Source organism: Amphibalanus amphitrite, unplaced genomic scaffold (genome assembly GCF_019059575.1).
Source record: "Amphibalanus amphitrite isolate SeventyFive unplaced genomic scaffold, NRLGWU_Aamphi_draft 000128F_arrow, whole genome shotgun sequence".
In the NCBI taxonomy this organism is placed as follows: domain Eukaryota; kingdom Metazoa; phylum Arthropoda; class Thecostraca; order Balanomorpha; family Balanidae; genus Amphibalanus; species Amphibalanus amphitrite.
The window spans coordinates 212,780-225,881 of NW_024881623.1; the positions used below are offsets into that span (position 1 = coordinate 212,780).

The 13,102-nt window shown below is 51.2% G+C and overlaps 1 protein-coding gene across 1 annotated transcript in view; it reads right to left on the reverse strand.

Annotated features, from left to right (window-relative positions):
• Positions 1-1,944: 1,944 nt before the first annotated feature.
• LOC122381843 overlaps positions 1,945-13,102 on the reverse strand; it is a 91,901-nt gene continuing 80,743 nt past the window's right edge. The window contains exons 18-23 of the mRNA XM_043366545.1: positions 12,751-12,954; positions 10,330-10,539; positions 9,224-9,396; positions 6,236-8,343; positions 3,167-3,308; positions 1,945-2,824 (exon numbers count right to left, since the gene is read on the reverse strand). Of these exons, the coding sequence (XP_043222480.1) occupies positions 2,585-2,824; positions 3,167-3,308; positions 6,236-8,343; positions 9,224-9,396; positions 10,330-10,539; positions 12,751-12,954 (3,077 nt within the window). The 3' untranslated portion in view covers positions 1,945-2,584. The remainder of the gene's footprint in view (positions 2,825-3,166; positions 3,309-6,235; positions 8,344-9,223; positions 9,397-10,329; positions 10,540-12,750; positions 12,955-13,102) is intronic.

Consider the following 13,102-nt stretch of genomic DNA (forward strand, 5'->3'; position numbering starts at 1 on the left):
TTTCCTTCTAGCTATGACATGTATGTTTTTACAGAAAAAAATCGAAATTTTGAAATTTGTGGACAAAAACGACCGGTAGAAATTCGTGGATGCGCAGCCGTGGGAATTTCAGACGGCTCCGGCTCCGGCTCCGGAGAAAAAAAAACGGTTCCGGCTCCGGCTCCGGGTGAAATGCCATGGCGGCTCCGGCTCCGGCTCCGGCTCCAAATGCTCAGTACGTCCCCTATACAGTTAAATACGGGTCGAAGAAAATAGACGATGGGATTGGTGCAAGTTGCTTCTGTATTTGCATAACAGGGCTATTTTCATATTTTGAATACCGCATGTTTTACTGCCATGAACTGTCAAACCGAACTAGGTCAATAATTTTTGCTCTTAAAAAAAGGAGCCGGAGTCGCCCCTTTTTTTGACGGCTCCGGCTCCAGCTCCGGCTCCGGGCTATATTGTTTCACGGCTCCGGCTCCGGCTCCGGGCAAAATGTGCCGGCTCCAGTTCCGGCTCCGGCTCCGCGCCCCTGGGTAGAATTACAGTGGCTGCAATAGACGACGCACTGCAGAGGGTCCCTGTGCAGACTCTCGTCACTCATGGTCATTACCCAGAAAAAGGTGAAAACGCCCCATTTAATCGGATCACCCTGCTAAAACCTCCATTCACGCATGCATGCAGAGGTTTTACGTGAAATGCATAGGGCTTATCCCAGCCGCCGATTGTAGCTAAGTTGGGCATTCGGCGGAGACTGAGCGCGAATGTCGGAAGTGTGAATGGGAAGTAAATTAGTTGGTAATTCATCTTTGCTCCAGTGGAAGAAAGTGTTTTGTTCACTCGAGTGCGAACAAAAAGTTTCTTGTTTTTCGTGTGAAGGGAAGCGCTGCAAACGTGAACAAAAATGTTAAACGGAGTCAAAAGTTGCGCACGGCATAGCGGCAATGGATTCCTTAGAGATAGGCTTTGGACTTCCAGGCCATCTCAAGCCACTCAGGGTCAGTGTGGACTCTCAGAAGCCTGCTTAGGTTCCCGGAGATCGGCGTGGGTCACCCCAAATATTTACGTGTATGTGGTGTTTTACGGCTTTCCGAGCCCAAGGTGGGGCCCTCAGAAGCCAGTGTGGGCGGCGGGCGCTAAGAGACTAGGCCCAGAGTGAGCCTAGAGCCCTCGGATAACTGTGAACCGTTGGGGTCTGTGTTGAATCCCTAAGAACCCTATGTAAGGACATAAGAAGCATGTGTTGCGGCCCATCAGATGCCGGCTTGGGGTTAGCAAAGTCTGTCGCTTCAAAAGTTCGGCTGAACTGTCAGAGGCCAGTTAAGGTTCTCATAAATTTTCGAAGGCATCCTAAAAGATTCGTGTGGCCCTTCAGAGGTCTACGTATGTATAAGGTCCTAAAAGATCCCTGTATGGGCCCTCAGAGAACATGGACACCAGTGGGACTCTCAGCGGCCGGTTTGGGCCCTCTGAAAGCTTTTTAGACATCAGTGGAGCTCCTTAGGAGCCTGTGTGGAAAGCAAGCTCATGAGCCCTGCGGCACTTGAACGGTACTTGAGCCTGTCGCAGACATTTGACGAGTCGAGAAAGGCTCCATAGATTTCGTGTCACGCTTTGAACGAAAATTATGTGTCAGCACTCCAAAACTTATGAAAATCAGCTATAAAATGTAATAAAGAACCAACTAAGAAAATGGAATGAATCACAGCATTGACATTTCCGAGTCTGGAGTCGGAGTCTTGAAGATTTTGGGGACTGCGACTCTGACTTTGGTTTGAACTGCACGCTCCAACCGAGTCTGATCTTACAGACATTCTCAGAAAGGTACCCCTATTTTTTCCCGACTCCAAAATCTCATCAGATCTGTATCGATCTCAGGGTGTGCCCGGTCCGAGGTTGGGGGGGGGGGGGCAAGCTGCCCCGCTTGCCCCCCCCCCCCGTGGCGACGCTAATGTTTACGAGTATACTTGTCGATGCATAAAGCAAAGGCATTGAATGAGACGCAGGGCCCACTTTCACACATAGGGGTATACAGTGTGCAGCTAAAACAGTGGTACATTGAGCTCCGACGGACGAGGGCTGACGCCACGGTAGGTGACTGTTCTGTGCACAGATGAGTCGATGTTCACAATACTCACACACAATGCTCGCGGAATGTTTCACACTTCATCTGCATAGTTCTTTGAGTCGTTCGGCACCCATCAAGCTAGGTGTCATATGTTCGTTTCCAGCACTGTTGAGTCAGAGTTTTACACTCACTGTCAACATGGAGCAATAATGAGCTCAAATGCACCAGGTACTATTCACACGCGCTGTGATTCGGCGGTTTATACAGGGACCAGCCCGAGCTCAGTTCCCCTAAGCGCTTTCAGGCGCGGGAGCAGGAATGCGGAGAGAGTGAATGCCGTCTCAATGGCGGCCGAGTGCCCGTATTCGCAGGTCCATACTTTCATCTCGCAGCTCGGCGATATCCCACTGTTTTACGCAATGCGGCCACCACCCATCAGTGTCCATACTCGCAGGGTTCGGCAGCTCCTCAATATCCATACTCGCAGGGTTCGACGGCCCATCAGCGTCCATACCCACACGACTCGGCGTCCCCTCAGTGTCCATACTCGCAGGGGTCGCTGCACGAGTGTGTGAGGGTGCGCCCGCTGGCGGAGAGCAGTGCCGTCCGCTCGTCGGGCTCCTCCTGGCCGGGCTCCTCGGAGCTGGTGCTACCGCCGACCACCAGGGGGCGCGGTTTGCGCAGTCGGCGCAGTGAGCGGAGCTGGGTGGCCAGCACGCGGAATCGCGAGGTGCGCCGACCGGCCAGGCCACCGGCCGCGCACTCCGACGTTCCCTGACGGCATAGGTAGATCCCGGTCACTTCACACAGCCGGTAAAATGAAATGAATTAAGCGGCTATGGGGTAATACGACCGAATGCCTTTATATCATTGACCTTCATGAAAATGCCTCATTAGCATTTTTACGGCTTAGCATTTTTACTGTTCGCGTCGGACCGTCCTAAACCTGAACATAAAACTAATCGCACAGTTAACGCAATATTGATCTGCCACTAATGCTTAGGCTTTGCCAAATTGACAGCCTGCAGTATCGTAGATAAGCCTTCGAGCTGGACGCATATGCAAGTGTCATGCGTATTGAGCTTTCTTAGAAACCTATAACATAACGTCACGTGCCTGGTCGTCGGAAGTGTCGAGCGACCCTTGTCTCCTGATCCTGCGCCGGTGTCTCCTGCTGCTGCTGACGCTCCTGGCACTGCTCACCTCGCTGTCAGACGACTCCTGATACAGCTCCTGGCAGTCCCCAACAGGAGCTGACCTAGAAACAGGAAACGATACCGTAAGATGCCTTCCTGATATTCATCGATAGAACGGAACTGTGGAGATGTTGATAGAAGACAACGAGTAATAGGTATAAATATCCCGGAACAAGTGCATTTCCAACTCCGCAACTGATGGTTAGGCTGTCCCGCATTGCACGGCTGTCATGCGGTACCGTATCACATCAGTCAATATTGGAGCTTACCATTCCTGACGCCGTCAAACGCAACATAAGTCATCTCTGCTGGCTGAATTCGACAAATGACGAAGTAACGCGTCTACACACTGTTACTAGAGCTGTGTTTACATAACACTAACAACCGTGTGCTAGCTCAGCCATCCCCACAGCTCAACACTCAGACGCATACTTACAGCAGAAGTCCATGTTTCAGCTCCACTAAAAGCCTGAGTAACGAACAAGGATTTCGCCGCGCCGGCTCAAATCGAGCCCTCATTACTGGCTGGCTGAGAAAGCTAACGACCTCCTCTGACGGAGCTACTGCAGAGCGCCAGTGGATGATGATCGATGTCTCTTCATCTTCTCAATTCAGACCAGCGAGCGGAACGGGTTAGGAAGCGGAGGATTGTATCAGTCAGGCTTAATCGATTTTTAACCCGCGCCCCGTAGGGCTACCGGCGGACCCTACCACCCGTAGGGGGAGGGGGGGCCGTTTCGGCCCCCCCCTAAGATCTCGGAAAGTTACCGGCCGATTTTCAAAATTCAAACGGCGTTTGATAGCCCTACCCGGGAACTACCTTGTGACCAAATTTCATTGACCTAGGTCAAACCGATGACGTCACAGGTCAGGTCAAAGGTCAGATTTTCACCGTTCACAGGCAATTCAAGAAATGTGCTGTGAAATCGAGTAAATTGGTAATTTATTGAAAACCATCGATGGTATATTGTTCGTCAAACACATACTTTGCTATCTGAGGTCACTGATACCAGGTCAGGTCACAGCGAGGTCAGGTCACCGGGGGTCACAATATGAATGTGTCGTGTGATACATGTTTTATGGTCCATTTTACATGACAAATGCGATTATGTGGGTTAGGCAGCCTATGGGGCCAGCCTAGGTCACGTTTTGGTGAAGGTCAGGTCAAGGTCAGGTCAAATTAGGTCAAATTTTAAAGTTGATATTTTTGCATAAAATGGGTATCTATTCGATGCAGCTCGTCACGGGGAGTCTAATGGTGGTCTTTGTTTTGCTCTACGAGTTCTAGAATTGCCAAAAATTGAGTTTGAAAATTTGACGTCATCATTTTTGAACAGTTTTTTCGCTATAACTTGACCAAAAAACGAGGTATCGATCTGAAATTTGGTATGTAGATAGAAGACGGTAGGTACTATCACATATATTCCGGTTTTTTCGAAACTCAAAAAACTTTTTGGATTTTTTGGCTAATATATCCAAAAAATGCTTTTTTGATTTTTGGGGATCAAAACTCAAAAATTCCAAAAATCTGAGATGGCAGTTTTGTAGCCCTGTCAATTCTACACCTTTTATGTCTTGATCATTTTTCTGTATCTTCAAAGCTGTAGGCCTGACAGGTCTTCTCGCGAAGGTCTTTTTTCGGTCGAAAATGACAGAACATGACGTCACTCTGACGTCATTTGTGGCCAACCTATCACAGCCTCTGGAAAAATGTTTGGTCACAATGTGTAAAATTGATGCCCGGAGGGGTCCTGAAAGTTTGGTGGCAATATCTCCAGCCGTTTAGGAGATATCGACCGAAAAGGACAGGGGGGGCCGTTTCGGCCCCCCCTACGGGGCGCAGGTTGAGTCGAATCGCTTATAGCCAAGCAATAATGGAGCTATAAAATTCCCATTCCTAATTGATAGAGTAGGTACACCACATAATATTATACCTTTTAAGCAAAGAACACGGTAGGGCTCAAAATATATTTATGCGGAATGACGTGATTATCGCAAGCACACCGAACATAATGCAGAAAAGCAAAGTGTCGAAAGCGGTCAGGGTGGGTCGTGCATGTTCAGATGTGGCACCCACCTGTCTGGGGGCCGGCTGCACTACTGGCAGTACCAGAGGTCACCACCAGGTGTCAGCAGCGGCGCGCCGCTCCGGGCTCTCCGGGCTGCGGCAGGGACGGTCACTGGCACCCGAGACGGCAGCCGAACGGGCGGCAAGGCGCGCAAAAGCGGCAGACACATGCAGCAATCCAGCAGAATCGAATAATGCAAATCGCACGGACGGGTGAAGTGGCAAACAGCGGACTGTCAAAAGGCTCAATGAAAACGGACACACTTGCAGAAATAGTACGCAGCAGTGGAGTGGCACAAGACGTAAAACAATTTTTTTTTTTAATTCCAATGCAGTGTACGTAAACAAAGGAGAATCGAGTAAAGGGGTAAATGAAATACGTTGCGTAATAGAACGTAGAAACCTAATTTGAAACAGAGTGAGGGTTATTGTAATCATGCTCCTAAGATTAAAAATTAGCTTTGAGCATTGTCGAAATCTTGTACGCCCTTTTCTTCATATCAGTCGATCTGACCAAAAATTTTCAACCTTGTTCAGCTTATATTAAAAAATATTTGTTTTAGCGTGTTTACTCACTGATGTGTGTTTGTGACTTTCCAGGAGTTGGAAAAAAGGAGCCGTCGAGTTTCGTTATTAACGTGCTTTCCCGAATTTCACGTTAAGAAGTGATACCAGCCTTCATTTATCATGGCCGTAAGATGTGTGCCGCAAATTTCAAAATATGATGCGTAAATGCAAGTAAATTATTCATAGGCGTGAAATAATAATGTAACATACCTATTATCATGCTATTACCATAAAAAGAGTCATGAAGCATGTAGTCATGAACCAATTTATGCATCGATATCCGTGCAAGAAAAAGACTCGGGGCACACTCGCATGCGCTCACTCCCTCCCTCTCTCCCCTCCCTCTCTGCCCACCTGGTAACGTCGACGGACTCGTTGGACGAGGTCCAGCCGGCCTCCGAGCGCTGCTGCTTGCCCCGTCTCCGGTGGGTCTGCGCCGCCCAGGCCTTCTGCCGGTCGGCAGACGGTGAGCCGGTCCGGTCCGGCGGCACGGTGGGTACACTGCGCCATTTGACTGCGCCCCGGCGGCGGCGGCGGCCCGCGCGGCGCTGAGAGCCGCCCGCCACCGCCGCCGTCAGTCGCTCCGAGCTCGGGTAGTCGTACAGACAGTCCGAGTCAGTAGCCGGCAGCTCCAGCTTCCCGAAGAACTGCCGCGAGAACCGGCGCCCGGTGCGGTCGCTGAGCGGTGACTCGGAGCGCGACGAGGCCGGGCTGGGCCGCTGCGGCTCCTCCAGCGAGGAGTCGGACGGCAGCGGCGCCGGAGGGTGGATGACGATCTGGGGTGGCGGTGGCGGCGGCGGCTCGGCCGGTCGCGGCATCTCTGGGTCCGTGGATAGACAGTCGTCGTTACTGCCCAGAGCCGAGTCATCCTCTAGGGTGGCCTGGTGCAGCAGCACGGGCCGGCGCTGTGCCGCTCCGCCCGGCCCACACGCCTCCTCCAGCAGCGGGTTGATGGACGAGCACCGCGACGGCGCCGGGCTGTAGGCCGAACTGTAGCCTGACGAGCTGAGGTTCGACTCGGAGGTACTGTGTGCGCCGTTTGGAGCCAGCGGCGCCAGCAGCATACCGACCGTCTGTTTAGTACTATCCGTGTCGGAGTCCTGCTCAGACATATTTCTCGTCAGTCGACAGCCCGGCCGCGGCTGGAGCTCCAGAGAGTCGGCTCTGCCGCCCTCTTTCAGACACGGCGCCCGCCGCAGCATACTGAGCGCGTGAGGGGCACTCAGCTTCCTCTCACCAGGCTGTGGCAGCGGCATCAGTGGGGGAGCCTCGTCCGTTGGAGACGCTGCCAGGAAGGTAAAGGACGGCACTGCCATCGGTACCGGGTCAGGACTGACGTGAGGCGACGGGGGACTGCCCTCCGGATCGCCGCTGTCCTCAGAGATGACGATGGCTGGAGGTGATGGCCAGGATGGGACGGCAGGTGTCGATGGAGTAGGCGCTGACACGGTGATGGGTGGTGGGGAAGGCGGCGGCGCCTCGTCACTCTCCTCTGGAGACGTGTGCGTCGTCTCAATAATCACCATCGGGATGGGGAAGTTGCAGCTGTATTTGCGGTTGAGTGTCGGCGACGGCGTCCGGTTGACACCCTCCGGAGCGTCTAGCGAGGCGCTGCTGGTGCGCGACTGTTCGTTACCAGACATTGAGAAAGATGTGGACGCGTCTGAGTCCATGTCGGAGACCCTCTGGTCCATGTGGATGTGAATTGGTCGACGGGCCATTCGGATCGGCGTCGGCAGAGGCGAGGGAGACGGCGTGGGCACCTCTGTGATCGGTGACAGACACCGGTAGTCGTGGCACGGAATCTCGAGCGTCACGGACTGGGACGAGGATCCACCGCCAGTCTTCCCGCTGCCTCCCGTGAACACGGGAATCTCCAGACTGTTGGCTGCGCTGATCGCTCCTTTCTCCGTCTGTCCCGAGCCGTTAGCGGAGGGCGGTGACACGCCTATGATGGGCGGGTTCTCGTCGCCGTGATCAGAGTTGGCCGGGCTGGACGGTGTGGACACGGACTTGCCGTTGGCCCAGCCACGCAGCATGGACAGGATGCTGTCAGCACTGGTGATCTTGGCGATAGGTCTGTGACGCGGTGAGCTCGGTGTCGACAGAGACTGGATGAGTGCCGAGCGCCGCACGGCGTCCGGCGTCAGGTCAGAGCCCGTAGAGGTCGTCTCCACCGTGTCATCGGTTGGCAGGAAGGCCGGCGCCCGGCCGCGGCGCTTAAACGACAGTGAGCGCCTGGACCGGCTTCCCAGCAGATTCTGCGGCTTGTAGCTGCTGCTGGCGTCGCCGGCGCAGCTCAGGTCCGACCCGGACGAGGTCATCATGTCACGTGACACGTGTGACATCAGAGATGCAAATTTGACGCGCTTGTCGAACTTGCTGTCCATGATGTCGTGGAAGGATGTTTCGGCGAGGGTCGCCGGGTCGTCCACAGACTGGGAGCCCGACTTACGCTGGTCCTGGGGAAAAGACAGAGTACCTCAGAATAGTTCCACTCGGTTCCGGTATTTGCGAACGGCTTGCTTCAAAGCCTCGACACGTTTACTTTGTTCCACTGTTTCTATTTAATCTAAGGCACGCTGCTCGTCGCAGTTCAGCAGTTTATACGGCAGTAAAAACAGCGCCACAATTCCGTTTGAAGTACGTTCTGAGCACTTATGAGAAAAAGAAACTGAAAACAGCCTAGCAATTGCCTCGAAAAGATGCGACAAAAACAAGCTTCACAAATGAATTGCAATTCCACCAAATGTCTCCAATGCCGTCATTATATTCGGCCGCACCATGCTGGGCTGTTCGGACAAAGGTCAGACATTGTGTAGATCAGAAGACACGGTCCAGCATGACAGGGGAGGGAGCGCCGACCCTGTCCCGGTCACAGCCGATTTCGCTCCGGCCTGGGGCGGCGCGGCGAGCTCTAACGCTGCAGTGAAAGGGACTCGTGGTACCAGTCTGTAGGATGGCGTTATTAATTATCTATATTAATGCCTGATAATCCTCAGGCTGTGCTGCATTAAGCTTGAGTTTTTCGTTGATAGTCTGAGTTTGATATAGGGCGATATATGGCGTTTCCGTTCATTCATCAGGTTGTCAATATTTGCGTTTGACTTCCAGGGCTTTTGAGATTCCCAATAAAAGCTCAAAACAAGCTTCGCCATAAGAATTCAAATATTTAGCCAAAGGGCACATCAAACTTAACAGCTTAGATTAAATATCCCTCTAAGGGCATTGAAGATAAATTGTCAAAGGTAAGTCCTCAAATCAGGACGGTAATTGGTTAGAACGTTTGAGATGACAGACAACTTTCATGCTGGTCCAGACAAAAGGCACAGGAGCACGCACCTCTAGCTTCATCTCGGCAAGTTGGATGAACTCCTCGTAGCTGCGACTGCGCTCGGCCAGCGGGTCACGCGGAGTCACCAGCCCGCGCAGGATCCCCCGCGACTCGGCGTCCAGCTCGTGCGACTCCCCAGACGAGTTACGCTTGTAGCGAGGACTCAGCGGCGACCGCGAGCCTGAGTTACAGGCGAGAGGTCAGAACGGGACCCGGGTTAGTGATCAGATCGAGACTCAGGTCAGAAGTCAGACAAAGAGCGATGGTTAGACATGTGAGACCAATGACGACACTGGGGTAGAAAACGAAGTTTAAGAAGTAGCGAAGTGTGGCCACTGGCCATTATATTTAGTTCATTCCGTGTCAGAACGATTCCCTGACATGCCTGATTGGCCCCACGAACTGTACATACACAATAAATAAGGTCATTGATCTCCAACGATAGATTATGTGCAAAATACATTAAACGGCATAAATCTGTCGGAATCGGCATATGTTAACGTGTCAATGGAAGTAAGTGTGTGCTCACTACTTGCGTTAACTTAATGTCTATATAGGTAGGTATATAACGATAAATTGCACAATGCACAAGGGCCGAAGACTAATGCACAACGAGCTTACAACATACTTGACCTTTGGTGGCGCTGGGTCATAGGGCAAAATGACACCGTCAACACTTTGTTGGTGTTGGTCATCATTGGAGTAGCATTGACGGTTATTTTTACATAAGACCTATCCAACATTTTGCGCCGCTCATACATTATTACAAATTGTGAGCAAAATTTCGGCGTTGCTTGAATCGGGACTAACTGTCCCGTTCTCCTCCCTGTTAATTACAAAAACTAAACAATAAATCTTCTAAGCGATATCCACTTCAAATTCTCATCGAACAAGAACTCTCCAGTGACCATTCTACGTATGAACCCCACATCCCAGCCACACCAATCTCTATGATCTATCCAATTCCGCCTATTCCTTTATCCTTTGTTCCTTCCTATTCCTTCCGCCTAACTTTATCCCAATTCGCCCCTCTACCCCTTTGTCTTTCTATCACTTCATCCCAGCATTCCTTGGGTTCCTAACCCTCCGTCCCAACTCCCAGCGTTTTACTCACGTCTGCGGCCCAGCGGCGCGCGGAAAAAGTCCTCGACGCTCCTGCGCAGGTCATGACCGGGCGACGACGCCACCGAAGACAGGGACAGCAGGGAGACGCGCGACGTCTTGCGCAGGCTGAGTCGCTGCAGCAGGCTGCGGGGCGGCTGGGGCGAGACGGCCGGCGACTCTCGCAGCAGGGCGTGTGAGGTGCACGGTGACGGCATGTAGCCTACAGGTGCACAGAGGGGTCCGACCGACGGCCGACGGTCAGGGGCGATATACGGAGGAGTGTGGGCTGGTGCACGTAGGGGCAGCTAGTGACGTGGGTAAGGAATTACTGAACGACATGTGAGACTGCCAACAACAGTGATAGATAGAGATACGAATGACTTGACGATACAAATAGGAAGTAACTAACGGTCGATTTGCATAGGAGCACACGGTTCGTGTTGTCCGTAAACACTATCTGCTTGGAATGAAAGCTCCCAGTGATAATGATTGTGAGATTGTCCAAGTGATCATGTCCCTTAAATTGGATCTCAGATAAGATGGATATCTGTATTATAATTTTCATCAGCTTACATTTCCTCAGCCTCAAGGCAAGGCACTTATCATGGATGCTCCGCCAAAAGACACGAATTACAGACGGCACACGCCAGACAATGTCTACTGCCATCTGGGGACATCGCTGTAAGTTGGACTGAATATGCGATGTTCTTTGTGGCCGCACTTCAGTGGAGATATTGAATAATGCATGTCCGTTATTACCCTTGCAGCTGTTCTGAAAACACTGACACACTTGTACTTACACGAGACAGTGCTGAAGAGGACAATTTTAAAGCGCAGGACAATATCGTTGTTAAAAAGCGAAAAAACATATTCTTCCCCGCGGGGTTGAAAATTGTGAACTATGTCGAAACGTGCATGCCTGATGTGGTCCGTGTTTTCAGCAGTTATTTGAAAAAATAGTAGGCATACAGTCCTCAGAAATCCGATGCATATTGCGGATTGACACGGCTAAAAGCGTGAAATACTTACCTACAAATTCACAACCACTGTGTTATTTTGTAAAAAGTCGAATAGCGCATGCTCACTAGTAAAATATCTGTGATCAACTACGATGGTTCTGTGGTCGACTACGATGGCTCTGTGGTCGGCTGCAGCCACCGTGGTCCACTAAACTCTCCGCGTGTCTGTCTGTGTGCTCTACATGTCTCTACCGACGTGACCCGGCCAGGGGGCCTCTGACTCCGCCCGGTTACCTTTGGATCGGCCGTCGTGGGACGGGTTAGCGGCGCCGCACTGCGAGCCGGCCGTACCGGCGGCCGTTCCCGCTGGGTGGCACAGTGAGCGGTCATCGACAGCTCGACATCGACCTCAGGCGGCGCAGTTTGTTAGCGTTACAGTGACGCTAGTCGCTACCAATAACGGCTGTAAGCTCGGCCAGCGCACCTATAGGTACTTTTGGTCATTATATCCACGTGTCACTTCTGTTGTTACTTGTTAGTTTACTTGTTAGTATTTGTATTTAGGGCTTAATCATACTTATAATTGATTTACGAATGTATGCATTTGTTTTCAGTACCACTATTGGCATAATCGGACTGTGTTGTGAATGCGCTCATGCCAAAATGTTCTACGGCGTCATGTAGTCATGGTGTCATGGTGTCATGGTGTCATGTTAGTCATGTATGTAGGCATCCATTATTTCTTACGTGACTTTTGACCTACTCACAATTATTAAACACGAGTCTATGCCCTGCTCTTCAACAGTGAAACTAATCCTCTTTTGAAATCAATGCTTAGTATGCCAAGCACCACTAAAACAGAGAACTAATTATGCAAAGCGACCCGGGATTAGCGATAGTCTGCCGAGCACTTAATTGTTTGACATCGATCAGGCCCGAAACACATATGTACGATTCATAAATGTAAAAGGAAACCACCGGAATTACGATTGACCTTTCAGAAAATTCACTCCGTCGGAGGTAATAAACGCTAATTTTCCTTTCCATTTCATAAAGCGACCGCTGGCGGTGACCGTTTTCGGAAGTCAGGTTCATAGTGGCAGGTGGTGAAATGAGTGTGTTGCGCAGTGCTATGCAGATGTTTAGGAATTTAGAGCCCCGTTTCGAATTCAGGGCACGCATTCTCCATCAGAGGATAGAAGACCAAACAGATACGTCTGCATGCTCCGAAGCCTCTTAAAATTTTAGTATCCGTCCCTCGTTGCATTCAAAATAGCTGAGGAAATTGTCACTGTCCAGTTTCATTTGCGATAATTAAATGGAACAGCAGTAACTTAACTAAATTGCCACATTATCCCGTTATTTTCATTATTTTCCCCTCCCGCAAAGTCTGACCGTGGCTGGGCATTTATCCGGCATAACACCCAATTCTTAGCTCGTACCGCTGTCCCATGCACCGAGTAGCCACTCACCGCCGTAATATTTGCTCTTCTCAATCTCCTCTGCGAAGAACTGCTCGATGCGCTCGGCAAAGTGTTTTTTGATGCACCAGATGATGCCGATGCCGACCATGACGACGGTGACGGTGATGAGACCCAGCCAGAAGGGCTCTTCGATCATCCGCTCGCTGAGCGGTTTGTACGGTATGTGCAGCACGCGGGTCTCGCAGTGGCGGCCTGGAGGCACAAGGGATGGCGAGACGGTTAGCTAGCACTGAGGATATAATTATACACCTTTTTGCACTCAAAATAGGCATCTTTTCATTCAATTTCGGCGAATTGCATTCAATTTTAGCGATCTCTCATTTGCTTTGAATAGAGAGAT